At 33.2% G+C, this 19,607-nt stretch overlaps 1 protein-coding gene across 1 annotated transcript; it reads left to right on the top strand.

Annotated features, from left to right (window-relative positions):
* Nucleotides 1-242: 242 nt before the first annotated feature.
* On the top strand, nt 243-18,249 carry LOC144837300 (RRP12-like protein). The gene is made up of 26 exons (XM_078692350.1): nt 243-513; nt 884-1,077; nt 1,222-1,382; nt 1,485-1,707; nt 2,113-2,251; nt 2,384-2,511; nt 3,111-3,301; nt 3,395-3,506; nt 4,069-4,239; nt 4,638-4,816; nt 5,311-5,432; nt 5,943-6,170; nt 6,267-6,418; nt 6,579-6,731; nt 7,094-7,252; nt 8,012-8,201; nt 10,097-10,204; nt 10,337-10,494; nt 10,897-10,988; nt 11,689-11,862; nt 12,525-12,691; nt 13,273-13,457; nt 14,785-14,866; nt 15,537-15,616; nt 16,118-16,200; nt 17,358-18,249. The coding sequence occupies exons 1-26, from the start codon at nt 345-347 to the stop codon at nt 17,461-17,463; spliced, it is 3,906 nt and encodes a 1,301-aa protein (XP_078548476.1). The 5' UTR covers nt 243-344; the 3' UTR covers nt 17,464-18,249.
* The last annotated feature ends 1,358 nt before the right edge of the window (nt 18,250-19,607 follow it).

Below are 19,607 nucleotides of genomic sequence, written 5' to 3'. Positions count from 1 at the left end.
ATTATTAAATATTTGCCAGAAATCACAACTTTGTGTATAATATTAAAACATTTATATTGCTAAATGGATAAATACTAATAATAATTTAAATAAATGTTATGGCTTACTAATAACTAGGATATTATAAGGTTATAAACAATCATTCTGGCTTCAAGCTTCCGGAAAGTTATTGACATAATATTTATGATTATCTGGAAACCTATCCCATGTGTTTTTGCATGCGAAAATTAAAGGCCGATGTCCGTCCGTTTCCTCCGTCTCCGTCGTCATCAATTTGCAGCCTAGCTTGGTAGGTCTAGAGGAGTAAGTTGTTTTAGTGTTTATGTTTTTATAAATTCGACATTATGGTACGTGGTCCGGGAAGGGTGAAAGGAGGAGCAGCAACGAAAAAGAAAGTGAAACGATGGAAAAAGGGCCAAAGTTGTGTATCAAACCCAGATAATCAAAGCCACCGACAGGCCGCTGTGCGCAACCGGTTCTTGCCCAACAAACCACCAGGAAGCAAGGCCCAGGGTGAGTGCACTGTTAGCTAAGGCCTACTAGGCCTAGGCTAGTATTTTAGTTAACTTGTATTATAGTTAGTACTGTACCTAGTTTAAGTTAGGCTAATTTAAGACCAGTGTAATAATAAAATATCTATGAATAGTTTCAAGTATCCCATAATAATAAGCAGTATCAAATACAGTTTTGTACAAACCTAACTATATAAATTACTAAGGCTACACCTACGATCTAAATATATCTGTTGAAACTCTAAACTCTGTAGTGTCCATTTGGTTATTATTTCATATAGCTTAGACCATGGAGAAAAAAATAAATTTGTTACACTGAAAAGTTTATTTTGACCTAGGCCTACTACTAGAAATTAATTCTTTCTTTTCAGAGACAAGTTTGCTGACTAAAAAGAGTTTAGAAAAACACAACGAGGATGCTGGAGACATTGATGGTGATTATGATATGAACTCTGAAGGAGGTCACACTTACGGCACGTTTATGAGTGGACTTAGCGACTGCACGAATCCTACATTTGATCGTGTGAAACGATATTGGGATTCAAAATCAGCAAGTCATAAAGAGGTCTGGGAATTAATAATGTTTTTTCAAAATATATAGTTGTGTCAAAATTTATTTAAAAAATGACATTATCCTGCCAGTCAATTTAAGCATTGGTGGGATTTTTATATTTACTGTACTTTACTGCAAATTTAATTTTATACACAGGTTTGTGCTGTTCTGGCCGCTGTAACAGAAGTGATCCGTGAGAAAGGTGGAAAGGAAACCGAAACGGAGTACTTTGCTGCCCTCATGACAACGCTTGATTCAGTAGAAGAAGAGGATTCAAAATCGGCAGTGCTGTACCTTCTTAATTTAGTTTTGAAAAGGTAAATGTCAAGTGTTTTAAATTTAATTTAATTTTGACTGAGGGAGTGTGATGGAACAGTATATTTTGTTTCATTTAACAATTTGTCTTCATTCTGTTACAGAGTTCCAGCAAATGTGATAAAAGTGAAATTTTCAACAATTTCCAAATGCTTTATGGACATTTTATCACAAAATGCAAACTCAAACACAACAGCAATTGTACGATCTTGTTTACAGTGCCTAGCAACCACGTTAAGAATTATTGATATGACATCATGGAATGAGGCATCAACAAAGCAAGTATACCATGGAGTGTTAAGTTTCACCGTTCATCAAAAACCAAAGGTACCAAAGTACATTTGTTAATATTTCATAGCAATTTATATTTTAATTCAAATATGAGATTAAAATTGAATCGCATGACAACCCCTAAACATAAAAAAAAAATTATAAATTGTGTTAGAATAGAAATTATTTTCAAATATCATTTTATCAAATACTCAAATTATACCAATAATTGACGTAATGTACAGTCTCAATCATGATGTACAGTCTAAATCTTGATGTACAGTCTAAATCATGATGTACAGTTTAAATCTTGATGTGCCGTCAAAATCTTGATTTGAACCAAAGAGCATGTGATTGGAAGGTGACCATTTTACTTGGATATATTTTGCCATAGCAAAAAGGAACACATCGATAGTATAGGCCTACACTAACAAACTTTAAATATTTCATTACCCTTATTAGGTACGAAAAGCAGCCCAGAATGCAATCTCTGCGATATTGCGAGGTAGCCAGTTTATGGTGTCAAGTAAACCTCCACCTCATCACCCGGCCGCTTCGCTTACCGCCAAGTTCTGCATCCAGCAGGTTGAGCAGTCTGGAGGTTGGTACAATGTAGTCATGTTTTTTCAATTTTGTATGAAAATGTTGTTTCCTACACAAAATATTGATTTATTTAATGGACATTATTTTACTAACTTTTTGAAATGATTAAAAATCTTTTTTTTTGTCGCAGGTACTGGAGAAGCAACAACAACTCTCCACGTCTTGGGGTTAATGAAGGATACGTTACCATGGTTTCCAAAACAAAGTATCAAATCTTGTTGCGAGACTTTACTAAGAGTCATGACTCTCAGCAATCCGGTATGTATAAATACTGCCCTCTAGGAGTACAAGCAATATTCACACGCTCTCGAACCAATCCATGTCTCCACACCAATCTTTAAGTTTGTTTCATATAATTTTAAGACAAAACAACAATAACAGAAATGAAACAGTAAGAGTAAGTGGCCAAGCGGTTAAGACAGTGGAACCGTAATACCTAGCCATGACATCGGCAAGTGTTCGAGCCTCACTAGCTCCATGGTTCTGGTGGTAGAACGAGTCTTCTCGCATAAAGGACCATAAACCGTAGGTCCAGTGTACACATCTGGATTATGTGCACTTTAAAGAACCTAATACATCCTTTGAGACAATTGGGGGTACCCCGGTATACTAGTACATATACAGCCATTGTCTCACACAAAAACTTACCATAACTCATCATGAGGGCCCCTTGATTGTCAGCATACACTGTTTAGGGTGACCCTCTATAAATAAGGTTAAATAAAATAATAAAAAATAAAGCACGATAGTTGCATCCCAACGATAATGAAATCATTATCATTAAGATATGCAAGTTAGGTAAAGTCGAATAAAATACTAATAACAAGTTTAAATGATGAATATTTTACTCTCTACAGCTTGTTACGTCTGTGTCTATGCAGTGTCTACACAACCTGTTCTCAACCAAGCCAAGGGTGTTATCCCTACCGGCTGACCTCACTGCTCGCATCATAAATGCCTTGTATGACTACCAACCTGGAATCAATGATGCTCAACAAATGCAGGCTTGGCTTGCTGTCATGGAAGCTGCATACGTTTGTCTTGTCAAGTTAGTTTATTTTGTTTGTTTTAGTAGGCTGAACAACATCGGTTTTTGGCATTTATTTTATTAAAATATGAATATTCAATTTTTTTCTTCCAGGGTCGATGAGCGTCTGTGTATGAGTCATCTTCCAAGATTCACAACAGCGGCCATTTCCTGCTTCTTGTCGGAGAAATCTGAAGTAGCAGTTGCTGCTGCCAAAACATTAAAGGTACAGTAACAGCTCCCCATGTAGCTTTGTGGCTGTGTGTGAGACCTCAATAAACAACCCATTTGTCTATGCTGTTTTTAGAGGACCCCATTGGACTTTCTTGGTTTCTAATTTAATGTATTTGCTTGTAAATTTTTTGTATTCATATTGTCTTATAATCTTATGTTGAAACCGAATAAAATCAGATCATTTCAATCTGAATGGCCCACAATGTATTATTTAAAAAAATATCTATTCAAGTGTAACTTGTTTATCATAATGTTTTAAACTTTTTATTTATACTATTGTAATTATGTCCAATTAAGACTAGATTGCAATAAATAATACACATTTAAGGCATTTTACAAAACAAATTAATTTTCTATATTATGCGAGTTCAAAAATAAAACTAACCATGACTATGCCACGTTTACACACTCTTTTCTCCCATCAAGAGTTAAATTGCCTATCTGAACTTGCACTATGGTTTAAGGTGCTCAAAATGCAAAAATTACATCAGATATACCTATACCTAATCTGTTCATATAAAACAATAATAATAATAATTTGTATTGGGTTGCAGGCCGTCTTCAAGGAATGTATCACTCCCTCTGTTGACTGGTTGAAGATAGAATTTACAAGTGGCGCTGGGTCTCCTGTGCATAAGATTTTCCAAACCATAGAGGGCGGTCTTGCTTACAGGTACCATGCATCTTGGGGACTTGTTCTACAAGTTATTGGAACTTTCATTGAGGTGAGAATGTTTAGCATATCAGCATAAGAAGTATTCTTTACATTCTCACGTACGATACGCAACGCAGCGTATAAACGCGAACACGAATTAATTCCTCGTATACAAATAATGCTAGAAATTATCAATTAAATTATGCGATTAATAATATATTTAATTTGATAAAAACTTCACTGTGCTCTAACAAGAAAATTTATGTGGTCTTAATTTATTATATTAGATTATTATGTTATATACTTAATAATATTAAACAATATTTTTGAACAGATTTACGACCGCGATCTTGTTGGTTTGGTTCCCCCTCCTGCTGGAATCAGTCAGGAGTCCGCCCTCTAGCCAATTTATAATACCTCAATGGCTTAAACTTAAGTTTTTCACAAAGAACTACATTTGTTTTAAAGGTTTTAGGGAAAGAGTGTCACTCCATGATGACGAAATGCCTGCAAACAATGGCTGACTTACGCAGCACTCACCAGTTCTCCTACACAGCTGAGCTGGATAAGACAATGGGGTCTGCTGTCAAGCACATTGGGCCTAGGATTGTGCTGAAAGCTGTACCATTACAGATCACTGGAGATGAGTAAGTATATAGGCATTTAAATACAGTAGAACCCATATTAAGGGAACACCTTCCGGACCCAAGTGTCCCTTTAATAGTTGTTTGCCATGAATAGGAGTTTGCCATAGGGCTGAAACATATATATTTCCCCTTGTTCATTTCATGGGAAGTGTCCCCTTAATATGTAAATGTGCCAATGGATGGGTTCTACTCTATCCAGTTTTAATGTAGTTATATCGTAGTACTTGTGGCCCAAATCAAATTGCAATAACTTGTGTTTGGTATTACTGTGACTTTTTATTTTTTTGTTTTGTTTGGTAAATGTTATTACCATATTATTAACCTTTTAACCAGAAAATTTGGGGGTGATGGTGGGTGGGTGGAAATAACCAACGTCCCAAATGGTTGTCCTATCATGTGTGAACTATTTTACTGTTTATCATGTTATCAAGTGTAGTATTTACAGTATTTGTGTTTAAAGTTGAATATAAATATAATTTTGCTTCCTTTCCCAGTGATAATTATGGTTTCCCACGAAGTTGGTTGATACCTGTCATGAGGGAACACATTTGCAATACTGAACTACAATTCTTCAACAAGTACTTTTTACCACTTGCTGCTAAATTAAGAACAAAATGTAAGAAACTTGAATATTGAATGCTAATTTTATAAGCAAATGTTTGTTGCGATACTGTGTAAAGTAAATTAAAAGTGAGAAATTAAAGTTAATTTTGTAGTATCTAAAACTACTGAAGCGATTGAAATGAACACATACATACTTACTTACTTAGTCCAGGACATACCCGAACTTATATGACTAGATTCCTCCATAACTTTCTATCTGCCATTGTGACCGCCAGTTCATCTCTGTGGATACCATTATCCGCCTCTAGTTCATCAATGTATGTGAGTGCTGGCCTTCCTTGTTTTAGCTGCTACAGCAGAACATTTGCAATGATTTCTTCTTTATTGCAAAGACATACATTTGAAGAAACTAAAAACAAGCCCTTGTGTTCTCAGAACTAAATGTTAGTTGTAGAGGGGCATAGCTACCCCCACCCAGGCTTTATCATTTCCATATATAGACTTAAAAAAGTAATCATATTTGACTAATGTGTTGTGTCATGTTGCTTTGTTTATTTCTTAGCACTTCAGCTGACCCAAGAAGGGAGAGGAGTTGAAGCCAAGACATACAACATCCTGCAGTCTCAGGTGTGGTCTCTGCTTCCAGGCTTCTGTAAAAATCCAACTGATCTATGCACAGCATTCAAGGATATTGCCAGGATACTCGGATCTGCCCTTAGTGATCGACCGGACTTGCGAAAGGATGTGTGCGCTGCCCTCCGACACCTGATTACACACAACACAGAGAATGGTGAGTACTAAGAGTCCATATTTGGTATAATATTATCATAAAGTTTTTCTTGATAAACAATAATAACTATTAGTACATTTATGGTTTTTTTTATAGAAAAGAACAAGTCAGAAATTGCAAAATTTTCCAAGAATTTTCTTCCAATTCTGTTCAACATTTACACCAAAAGTGACCCCAGAGCACGAGATGCTGATCATTTTATCATATTTGAAACCATCAAGTCTTATTTGACAATATCGGATAATAAGGTATGAAAAGCTGTTTTTGAATACTGTATGATGTCCACTAGACCGTTGCAATATTTTATCTTCACAAATGTTCAACTTGCATTAATCTGGTTAATTTGTTCATTGTGCCTTTGATAATGTTTGAATTGGTGTGTTAGAAATGTATTTTTTGTGTTTATAGTTAATATCCAGCTTCTTTGATAAGATCTGTAGCAAGTTAACTGACGGAGTGTCTGACAGAGCCACTGTCATGGATTTAGCCATCGTGATGGTGATGTATGTAGACCAGGAGAGATTAGCTGCAATATATAAAATTATCACAAAACAGTTTGAGGTAAGACCCACTGAATAGAGGTTGGCTGTAGTGCAGTGGCGTAACATATAGACCTGAGGCCCCTGGTTTACGAACCCCAAGTGGCCCTCCAACGCTTTTTATCCTTTTTCGACGTATTTTAATGCCTGTCTTTTCCTCTGGGCACTGCTCATGGCTCCCCATAAGCGCCGGGGCCGCTGGGTTTAGCCAGTGAGCACTCATAGCTGTTACACCACTGCTGTAGTGTTAAAACACATATTGCTTCTCCTTTGATTTACAGTAAAGTGGGGGAGTCCTACATTTTGCTGTCTAAACAAAGAAGTTATTATTCAAAATTCGCACACATTGAATGTTAAAAATGTTAATAGCATCTTTTGTTTTAGGATGCTGATAGAACAGTACAGAAGAAAGCCTACAGAATACTTGAGGAAATCTGTGAGAGCAAGCTGGAATCAACACAGGCATTTATAGATTCCCATCTGAGTGATTTACAACAAGTGTTGCTGATGAGTTTAGCTTCAGCATCACCATCATCGAAAGCAGTATGTATATTATGGAGCTTTTGATTTGTGCCACCTAGGTCCTAGGTGCCGTAGGTCACCTAAAAACAACCAACAATTGGTCAATGAATCTGTTGAAGCAGCACATCCCAAGGGCCCTGCCCTTAACAAATAACATGAAGCAACTGATCCCAAATCAAAAACTGTTTAAGGTTGCTAATTGATATTGATAAAGTACTTACTACCAATATAACTGTCCTGTACCTGATAGATTATGGTTCCCCTGTGGTTTTTGAAGATTTGTTTTTCCTATCAACATCTAAAATTTCAATAGACTCACTGCAGAAGCTTGTCATTTTATCATTATTAATTAAAGGTGCCAGTTAATGATTATGTTGAAAAATGTAATGGAGATTGGAAAGGAAAGAACTTATACTCACTTCCCTGAAGGATCTTTATACTCAACTGCCATTTTAATCCACTATATGGTTTTAGAGTCTTATAATAATTACAAACAATACTGCATGCTATTCATTTATTAGTTTCCATATATATTCACTTTCTGCTTGATTCAATTCAATGGACAATCTTAAGCTCTGTTTACACTATCAAACTTTATGTGACAAAAAAATGTATATATATGGACACGATGATGTCATATCACTATCATATTTGGGCATATCACTACCATATATGTGCACATCACACTTTTTTGTCAAACTAGTTTGATAGTGTAGACAGAGCTTTAGGCTTGTGAATATTGAGGCTTTTGAAGTTCACCTTTTTGTTTCCTCCTTCTAGCCAAGGTTACGCTGTCTGATCCAGATTGTGAAACGCCTTCCTAGTGGTCAACATGAGTTTCTTCAGGCTATAATCCCAGAGGTGATACTTTGTACCAAGGAAGTAAACACAAAGGCCAGAGCTTCTGCCTTCACATTACTCATTGAGACCAGTAATGCTATGCTTAGATGGGACCCTGATAACAGACAAGGTAAGGCAGTATAAAGCGTGGTTCTCACTAGGACGCAACGCAACGATGTATTGCTGCATTGCATAATCACAAGTGGAAACCGACGGCCCAATAATGCTGCAAACATCGCAGGTTTGATTTCATGCAGACGGGGGAAAACACAATGATCTGAAGGGCATATTTCTGCTTTTATTTATCTGTTGGTTCAGATGACTAAATTAGACTCTAGTTTTCTTTGATAGATGTGTGCTCTCCTAGATTTTCCTCCTTGAAGATAATGGCAATTATTAGGTGATCATTTAGAATAAAATGATCACCTATTGTTATTGTATGAAATCTTTATTTTTTTTTTTTTTTTTTTTTTTTTTTATTCTTTCTGTACACTTTTTGTGTAACAAATATCTCAAAAAGTTGAATGGCAATGATCACAAAAATTACACAATGTCTTTCAAATACTTTAACTTAGACATAATAAGCTTTTCAGCGTGATCACTCATCCGTGACGTCATTTATACGCCATTTTGTGAAATCACAATATCAATCATATCTTTACTATTCATTATCACTTATTAATGAAATTCACTACAAGTAAACTTCAGGTCAAGGTAAAAATATTAGAAAATAAAAACTTGCGTGTTTCAAGGTCATGCGCGTGAAATCGCGCGTTAAAAATTTAAAAAGCCCAAAATTAAGTTTTGATCAATTTAGAGCATGAATCAGGCCATATGCGTGTTTCAAAAAATTACTGCGCAAAAAAAATATTTTGCGCGCGCAATACTTAAAAAGCGTAAAAAATGCGAATTTTTTTACAAATCGCATTCTACTCACCATCCTTAGTACATTCACCAAATTTGAGTGAGTTCCGACCTAAAATAACGCTATACGAGCAGGATAAAAATGACAAAATGCGCAAATTAACTGCATCAAAGTGCTGAAAATGGTGAAAAATAATGCGTTTTTAAAATGAAAATAATTCTTTAGAATGCAAGATGACCCCCAATTTTTTTAACTTATTCTGGAAGCCATTAAGTTGTAGATATGAATTCATGTACACATTTTACGTACAAAATGTTTTGACGTCATCAAATGGCCACTTGAATTTAAAAATTAGGATTTTTTATCTTTTTGTGTAGAATATCACATTCAACAGAGCGCATCTTGTTTATGTGTGCTCGAATTTCGCACAAATTTCAGTATGTGCTTGCTTAATTAATTATCTTTATCATGAGTTGACACTATTTTCTTTTTGATGACGTCATCATGCGTAAAAACTTGAATAACGTAGGCCGTGTAATTTCACCTTCGCAGTAAATTTGAATATCTTACAGCTCTTCAGAATTGAAGGTTACCTTGATGATTATAATTTGTTATGAAAGCTGATGAAATGTAGATATGAATTCATATAAAAATCAAGCCTATCGGATGTTGTGACGTTAACATATGGCCAGTTGATATGAAAAAGTAGTTTTTTCATATTTTTCGTCAAAGTAATACACATTTCAAAGAGCGCGCACAGCGCTTCTACGTGCCAAATTTTTTTCCAAATCTTATATTTTTTTGCTCAATTAATTATCTTTCGAAATTGTCATCTTAAAGTTTTGTTTGATAACGCCATCATTCGTAAAAAATTAGAACATGATGTGTGTCCCGTAATTTCACCTATGCTACACTGTATATAGATATACAGTATATACTGTACATATTGTATATGGCATATAGGCACAACTCAGCACTATAAGCATATAATAGGATGGCATACATCAACATTTTCCGATCGTATGTTAACGTACGTGCATGTTTAAAAAAAATTAATTTCAGTAAAATGATAAAAATGATCACCTATAATTCGTCAAAGTGACGAATTAAATTCTAGTTTAAATAGTTTGTTTTATTTGATTTTCATTTTGTTTCTCCAGAATGCCTTGGTCAGTTCTTGGATTTAGTCGTAGCTGGTTTTGCTGGTTCTCCTCAGATGATAAGTGCTACAATATTGTCATTAACAAGAATTGTCTATGAATACAGAGGTATGTAATTTTCATTGCAGATTGATTGAATAGACACACCCTCTTGCAAAAAAGTATTTCTCCTCAATTCCCTGATTTATCACAAAAATTAATTTCTACTGTATTAACTTTTTCGATTATATTTCATTTCAGAAATTCTGACAGGGGAAACCCTAAAGCAGTTGATAACTGCTATGTGCACACTATTATCATCCAAAACCAGGGAGATTGTTAGGTCAGCACTAGGCTTTGTAAAGGTGCTATTGACAATACTAGACGAGGCTACGCTAGCACAGTTTGTAGAATCTCTGGTAACTATATTATTTTAATATTCAAAAGTACAATCCACTCTTGTATGTCCTTGATTTTGTGCTGAACATCAAAATTTAAGGAAAAAAAAGAATTGCAGAACCCTCTTACACCTTCAAGACCCATAATTGTGTTCTCCTTTCAATAAAGGTCGGTCCATTGAATAGAGGGGGAGTGGGTAATAGCGTTGACATATATATTGCCTTTATGTTACTGAAGTTTTGTCCTTATTGGATTTTCAATATATTTGAATTTGTGTAATGTATATGTTGTCCTCTCAATTGTTTGCATAAAATAAGGATTAATTCAACATTATCAAGCTGAGTTAATTGATTAAATATGCTATCTAATAATGATAGAATAATTTGAAAGTTATAAACAAATTTGGGTTTTCACTTTTTTAGGTGATGAGCATAACTTCTTTGAGTGAACCAAACCGAAGAGCTTTAAGAAAATCAATGAAATCAATCTATTGTAGATTAATCAGAAAATATGGGTAAGCAAGTGTTACAGTCAAATAAGTGCTGAAGTTAAATAAAACATGCAGTCAAATAAGTATAGCAGTATATAAACAGTGCAATCAAATACATTTAGTGCTGTAGTCAAATAATTATATCAGCATATTAAGCACTGCATACAGAGTGCTGCAATCATATAAGTGCTCTATTCAATTAAGTCTTGCGGATAAATAAGTGCTGTAGTCAAATAAGTATTACAGTTAAATAAGTGCTGTAGTCAAATAAGTGCTGTAGTCAAATAAGTATTACAGTTAAATAAGTGCTGTAGTCAAATAAGTATTACAGTTAAATAAGTGCTGTAGTCAAATAAGTATTACAGTTAAATAAGTGCTGTAGTCAAATAAGTGCTGTAGTCAAATAAGTATTGCAGTTAAAAAAGTGCTGTAGTCAAATAAGTATTGCAGTCAAATAAGCGTTGTCAAATAAGCGTTGCTGTCAAATATGCGTTGGAGTTCAAATTAGTGCTCTAGTGAAATAAGTGATACAATAAAATAAGTGTTGCAGTAAAATTAGTAATACAATCAAATAAGTGCTGCTATCAAATAAATACTGCAGTTAAAAAAGCACTTTGAATTAAATAACTGTCAAATAAGCACAGCAGACAAATATGTGCTGAAAAGAAATAAATGTATGATACTTGTTATTTCTAACTTGGTTACTAAATTAATTTTTTTCTAGTTATGAGATGATCATAAAACAAATTCCTGCTGATCAGCAAAAGATGGTTCATAATATAAAGAAACTGCAAGAAAGAAGGAAGCGAAAAATGGCACTAAAGAATGCAGCAGAAGAGAGTGATGATGATGAGGAGGAAAACGATGCCTTGCTACCAACCAAACCTCGACCAGAAACGTATGTTCTTTGTCAAATTAAATTTTGGTTTTAAACTGACTGAATTTCATTAAAGATGTAATGTCCTCCAAAAACATGAAATTGAAGATTAATTAAATCAGACTTTGAATAGGTTATTGTGTATTGTTAATAGGGTTAATCATTTCTGTAGAAAAAAAATGGAAAACAATAATATTTTCACTTTTAAAATGACAAATGGTTAAATTCAACCGAAATCCAATTGGCTGGGAGCCAATGTAACTATTTTTTTGCTTTAAATTACAAAGTTTTTTCAGGTAATTCAATTTTTTCCGATCCCATTTTTAGTCAAGGTGGATAACTAATATGTAAAATTAAAATGGCATATTCAACAAAAAAAATAATTTGTAAAAATTATTTTTCAGGAGACAATACATCAATAAATCATTATATTCAAATCTCTATTTACTTTTTTTCTCATTATTTATGTAAAGTAATTATATATTTAATCAGTAAGTTTTAAGCAAGAGATTATGGTTTTAAATTTGACTGAAGGATTAAATTCTTTAGATTGAAAGATATAATTCTTCGTTTGTAGTCTATGATTTATTAATATTAATAATATGCACGCTAAAAGTTTATAAATTTTTAATGTTTTCATTTACAATGAATGTAATATTTTATACTAAAATTAATCTATCTAGAATTGAGGAGATACTTCAAGAATCCGATTCGGACACAGACGACGAGAAGGAGAAGAAGAAACCAGAAGGTCGCAAAATAAAGCAGAGAGGTGCAGCGTGGCTACGAGAAGGCAAGGATGAGACTCTGCTAGACTTCCTTGATCCGTCCGTTTCAAAGAGAGTCCTTGGTAAGATCAATAATCACATTTGATTTGTTTACTCTTTCATTCTGTTTTTATGTATTTCCAAGTTGGGAAACACTTGAACATAATGGTCGAAATAGAGTTTTATCGAGTCTTTTCTACTGGGTTAGTTGAAGAGATTATGCTACATGCCTAATATAGCATTAGTGTATTACACGTATTCCTTTACTTGCTGGCTGTACAGGCATAATAATATAGTGGAAATGACATTGTGAATTTTATAATTTAGGCCTTTTTTGTTTGTTTTTGTTTTATATATTTGGACAAAGTGCCATGGATAAGCAAATTAAATCACTATCCTTCTTGAAGGTGGCAATCCCGTTCACAAGACAAACATATACACAATATGCTCTACATAAACAAAGTCTTATTAAGTATTACTTGGAGTGGGGTTGTAATTTGTCATTAGAAAAAATCATGACATATATGACAGGTCTTGAACCCAGGACCCTTGGATTGGTAGCCAAGCATCATAACCACCAAGCCACAACTCCATAATGAGGCTATACTTTTAAATTAAACATACATAACCCTTTAGTAAACTTAATCTTCACTTTTGACTTCAGCTACTAAACCAGACAAGCCTTCGGAAACGAAAGGTTTGAAACATAATTTCAAATCAATGCCAGATGGACGACTGATGATTACTGAAGATGTGGAAGAAAACAAGAATGAAAAGAAGAGTACGAAGATGAAACTGTTGAATGATGAACTTGGACAAATGATGGATGAAGAGCTTGCGAGCCGAAAAGTATGTTTTTCCTTTCTTCATTCGATGTTTACAGTTGATAAATTCATCATTGTCATCATCATCATTGTCATCATCATCTTCTTATATGAAAGTGTACATTCTTCCTCTACACCTGGGGTTCTCAACAGATTGCCTGCGGGCCAATTCCGGATGGGATACCATTTTATATGACCTCCAAAGAGCTACTGCTAAGAAAAAGATAAAAAATAAAAATGAAATCTAAAAAAAGAATTAATGTCTTTAAAACCCATGGGCATCCGGAGACTTCACCCCTGAACCCCGTAAGGATCCATGGACTCCCACCCGTAATCTTATGCTATCTGTCCCATAACATCATTTGTAAATTACAATCAGGCATGCATTAGAAACCCTGCACAAATACTTGGTGTCATTATTTGTCAAATTACTTATGGTGGGCTTGGGTCGTTGAGTTGCATCCAAGTTTTAGTAAACATCCATATCTGTTCACTACAGTAAAAAATATGATAAATGAAAAAAAAAATTCATAAGGTTGAAGAACAGCAACAATGATGACAGCAATGATTAATAAGGGGATTTTTGGAATTTATATATATCTCTTATTTAAGAATAGAATACGTGGGGGCTGGCTTTGAGTTCTTTCGGCCACTTTACATGCATTTATAATTAATTCAATTTCCCTTACTCCTGCGCCACAGAGCTCAAAGCACATCTTAATGAATCAAACTATTTATGAATGGTAATAAATCAAATGATATACTACTGGGAAAGATAATTTTAGCATTTACATTTTTTTTTTTGGTTTAATTACACCAAATAAATTTAGCTATAGAGATTTGGCAAGTAAAGCATATTTCAACTGTGTGGCTTTTCTTGTCAAGTTTATATTAATCATTTTAAATTTATTTTCATGAAGTGGTATTATGAAACTAGAGTGTCAGGGTAGGGTCTCTACAGTCAAAGTAGGGAAATTTAAAAAACAAGGATGAATAATATATAATATGAAGTGATGTATCTAAAAAATTATTAGTAATTGAAAATAATAAGTGAAAACCACATAAATAACATGAAAAAATTGATTATATTGATAATGGCAAATAAAATGTATGAGGATCATAAGGATTATAATAATATGCTTGTGTTGATACGCTCACCCAAGTATTTCAGGACGTGACTGACTCCTACTAGCATATCTCATTGGCCAAGTGCGGATGCAGCCATAATCCATAAACCTCTCGTTGGTAGATCGCGTCCTTGTCTGGCATTGAGTCGGAGTGGACTGCTTAAAAAAAAAAAGGATTTAACATATTATCTCTTTGATAAAACAATATTTTTTTAATTAATTCAGAAGCAGAATCGTAAGAGAAAGCTTGACAATCTGGAGGGAGTTAGTGATGACGATGAAGATGTTTCACCAACCAAGTATAAAGGTTAGTTTTTAGCCTTGATTTTCATGTTGTATGGTTGTCAAAATATAGAAGTCACATCTTTCTCATAAGCAATGTCATTACCACAATTGGAGGTCATTTAAAAACAAACTCTGAATTTATTTAACACTTTTCTTTACAACAAACGTAAAATCAAGGTTTATTTGATATTGGACCTTCATTACAGTAAAAAAATATCCCATTAATTGTATAATTAAAATAATTCACCTGTCCCTTAGAAAGTGTATTTGACATTGTAATTATTGTTAATAATAATTTAAATGTACAGTAATATTAAATAGTTGGAATTTGGCAACAAATATCATATATAAAAGTCCTTAAAACAACTTCACATATTAATTTAAATTAATGTCATACTCAAAATATTGTTAGTGACATTTATATAAAAAAATAAAGACACAGGATGCCAATGTGGGTGGAATTTGTCATTTATTGCGAAGCCTATACTATTAATCGGAGCTCTTTTTGATTTACTAAGATTATCCGAAAATAAGAGACAAATGATTGAATAATACCTATCCATTTCTAGAATAGGATTAATATTTTTAATATATTTAATTCATCTTTCTTTTCTGTTCAAAAAATGTACATCATTGTAAGTAATATTTATTATAATAATAATTGATATAATAATATTGATTGTATATTTCAGCTGGAGGAGGAGGTATTCATCGACCTATTGCAAAGCCTTCTGGAAAGTCCTCTGCTCCTGGCTCTGAATACAAAGCAAAGGTAGCAAATATTTTAATTGTTTGGTTTAACATTTATAAAGCTCTGTCTACACTATCAAATTTTATGCCCATATATGGACATGATGATGTCATATCACTACCATATTTAAGCATATCGCTACCATATTTAAGCATATCGCTACCATATTTGGGCACATCACGCTTCTTTATTTATTACCATTTTGATTTTCTATCATGTGCCGTGTGTTATTTTCTCCCATTCAATAATTAAATGTACCATTACATGGTCAGCTTTTTGTAAAAAAAATTTGTAATTTTTGTGCAGCGCCACGACAGGAAAACCACCTGTTGAGTCTATTACTGCTCTACCTCTGTAATGTTTAAATAATTTCTATATATTTGGTAGTAATAAATACACGCATAAAAAGAAAAAAATGAAAAATGTATGAGATAAATACATAAAATATGTACACATTATCCATTGTTTGATTATACTATGACTTATTGGTGATGACGATGTCATTCTGTTATGTTTTCGCAGAAAGCTGCAGGGGATATTAAAAAGAAGGGAAAAGCAGATCCATATGCGTACATACCATTGAATAAACATCAGATTAACAAGAGGTAGGCCTAAAGCTGGTTATAACATACAGACACTATATTAAACTACACAGTCAATAGCTGTCCATTCAGAAAAACTATTTAATATATAAAATATTATGAAGGAGCACATGAATCAACATATGCCTTTTATAATTTTTTTTTAAATACGGTACAGGTTTTAAAAAAACTCTTGTTAAAGATGTATTGTCCCCCAAAAACATGAAAAATGAAGATTAATTAAATCAGACTTTGAATAGGTTATTTTGTAGTTTTAATAAAAATTAATCACTTCCGTAGAAAAAAAATGGAAAAAATAGTGTTATAAGATGACAAAATAAATGGTTAAATTCAACCAAAAACCCATGGGCTAGGCAGCCAATTTGACTATTTTTTGCTTTAAATTACAGTTTTCCAGTCCAATTTTTGGTTAAAGTGGATAACTATTATGTGATATTAAAATGGCATATTCACCACAAAATGTTTTAAAGAATTATTTTTTCAAGGGGGACAGTACATCTTGAATATATGTAAACAGGCTCTGAAGGTTAAATATGTTGTGATGAAGAATTTCATTTAATATTATCATATGGTTTTCTCTGTTACATGAGTGATAGCAAACACATGTTGATATAAAATACAGTATACTTCAAATTTCTGTCCATATTTTTTTCAATACCCTGATTGAAACGTATTCTCATTGGAACATTGTTAGAACAAATAAAAAATAAATTTGATATACAATATTACATAAAAATTATTTATTTAATATCACTTTGCTGTACACTATGCAATGATAAAGATTACTAAAGGGAACATGTCAAAATTGTTTTACTCCAGTTACTACATTTGGTTTTATACTCTTTTAAACTTTTTTAAACATACACACTGTTTATTACAGTGACTGCTTTATAAACTTGTACATTGAAACAAAATGAAATCATACTTTATTGCCGTAAAAAATGTATTTACTGCAGTAGAAAAATTCAGACATGATCCCTAAAGCATATTCCAATCACTCTTTATGTATAAAACACTTATGTATACTAACAGCAGAAATAGTGCCAGTGCTATATGTCAAAAAATGCTTTTTAAAACTATACAAAAACTTTCATATGCTGTAATATTCTTATTTTTTATTTGATTAATTTACAGTCAAATATTGATATTTTTTTTAATAGGACAAAGAAATCTACTAAGGGTGCTTGGAACAATCTAACAAAGGCAGCCAAAAAAGGCGCCCTCGCTGGAAAGAAAGGACGAATGAAGAAATCCAGGAGAAAGTAGGAATCGGAAATTATGGAATAAAATTCGGCACATTTATAAAACTTTATAAAATAACCATGACTGCACACATTTTTTTTCTTAATTCTTCAATCTGTAAGATGACAGATTTTGTATTATGATCTATTTTATTGTCAACGATTACCATTGTTGGTAATCGTAAATATATTTTGACACCATGAAAGTATGTGTACGGACATGCTGCAGATTGTGCTGAGTTAACTGTACCTAAAAATCGTGCTAATGTACACAGTCGGTGGTGAGAAGAAAGAGGTGAACTCTGAGACTGGAAAGAGACTGATTTATGCAGAGAAAGATCCTCTTAACATGAAACAAAATTCAATGCATGATTTTTCTAGATAAACCAGTTAACCACAACGTGAAAACCATGAGGATGTAATACATGATAAATATATTCTAGAAAGCGAATGTTTCTTTTGTTTATTTAATTTTTGGAGATAATAATCATCTAGAAAATATTTACCGTGGCCGATTTAGCTACCAAGCCCGGGTACGGTAAGTGCATGTTAAGCTCTGTCTACACTATCAAACTAGTTTGACAAAAAAAAAGTGTGATGTGCCCAAATATAGTAGTGATATACCCGTGGTCTGTGGTCGAAATAAAGAAGAAAAAAAAAAGATAAAAAGGTAGATATAAAGAAAGAAATTAAAGAGGATAAAAAGAAAGAAGTGACAACTTGTATTAATTATATTTATAAATATTCTGTACTCTTACTTGATGTGGTATAAATATGGTAGCCATATATGGGCACATCATATTTTCTTGTCACAATGTTTGATAGTGTAGACAGAGCTTTAGGCAGTTGGGCCTACTCTAACTTGATCCATCATAGAGATATCTCTTTGCTTGGTTTGACCTTAATCAAAGCAAACACTACCTACTTAAAGAATAGGTGACAAACTTATTTGACATAGAAACTTATTGATTGAGTTTCTTACTAGAGACCCTTTCTAAAGAGTGTTTATAACACCCTCGCTAATTTGACAATACCATTGTTATAAGCACCCAGAGTTTGAATTGTTCTACTCAACTGTCACTGCTTAGCTACTCTCTATAATTAAATTGATCTTAATATAATTTGTAGGTCAATGGAACGAATTCTTTTCATATAATATTAAACAGTAAAACCCCTCCCCTCAATTTGTTGGGTACTGTACTGCACTCTTAAATTTATATTTACTACATTAGAACCACTTATTTGAGACACCCCTATTCATGGGACATCTCTATTAATTAAGGGGACAGTTTTCAGTAAAACAAAAGCGGGGCTAACAAGGCAATATATGTTTTGACAGTACTGCCAGCCTCTATCAAGGGGACACTTTGTTGGCTCCTCAAGATGTCCTACTGTAAATATTACAGTGATTTCATTTCATCCCATTTCGGAATATGAATATTATCAATCAACAACATTTATTTAGAAACAGCTCATGAAATAAAAACAGCATACATTAGTTACAATAACTTAAAATGGTAACATTAAATAAAAACTGTTTCAGGGATCAGAAAAAGAAGTAAAAGAACTTGTCAAATACCCCTAAACAAAAACAACAAAAAAGCGACTGCATGGCATATCATTAGCTAATAATAGTAGATCAATTAATTATGATGCCTTTAAAACTACTTAGAGTTTAAATTTAAAAATGTATTTGATTCGGATTTGTTTTATTTTTGTAATTCTGGATGCAATCTGAATTGACTTGAGTCCAAGCATTTATTATCGGTAGTGGTTGGACTCTACTTATTAACCAAAATAATTCGATTCTCCGGTCGCGTAGACATAACGTACGGATTTTGTTTAAACATTTATTATTGTGGCATGTTGCTTTATATATTGTACAAACGGCACTAGAGTCATGCAATATCGGTCAGGTATCGAAGAATAAGTATTAAAATCTTAGGAAAATAACTAGCAAAGCACACAATCGTATCTAAAATTCCGATAAATCATCTTATTTTGTATGTTTGCGAGCATAAATCTTCCAGGAATGATTCACAAGTATATGTTTTTCTTGCATCTCGTATAAGCACCAGATTATGTGTACTATATTTCCACACGTGTCAACATAGGCAAATTCTGTAGTACAGTGTCATATATACATATATCACGCGTGGAGCCTGTACT

The sequence above is a fragment of the Antedon bifida genome, chromosome 3 (genome assembly GCF_963402885.1).
Source record: "Antedon bifida chromosome 3, ecAntBifi1.1, whole genome shotgun sequence".
NCBI lineage: Eukaryota > Metazoa > Echinodermata > Crinoidea > Comatulida > Antedonidae > Antedon > Antedon bifida.
The sequence above is the reverse complement of the archived record's forward strand: the minus strand, read 5'-3'. Positions and strand labels throughout refer to the sequence as shown.

Bases quoted from the DNA above. Each gene is read 5' to 3' on its own strand.
- LOC144837300 (XM_078692350.1), top strand. From the start codon at position 345: ATGGTACGTGGTCCGGGAAGGGTGAAAGGAGGAGCAGCAACGAAAAAG. The intron at 3,507-4,068 runs GTACAGTAACAG...ATTGGGTTGCAG, and splicing joins CTGCTGCCAAAACATTAAAG to GCCGTCTTCAAGGAATGTAT. The intron at 5,433-5,942 runs GTAAGAAACTTG...TTTATTTCTTAG, and splicing joins TGCTAAATTAAGAACAAAAT to CACTTCAGCTGACCCAAGAA.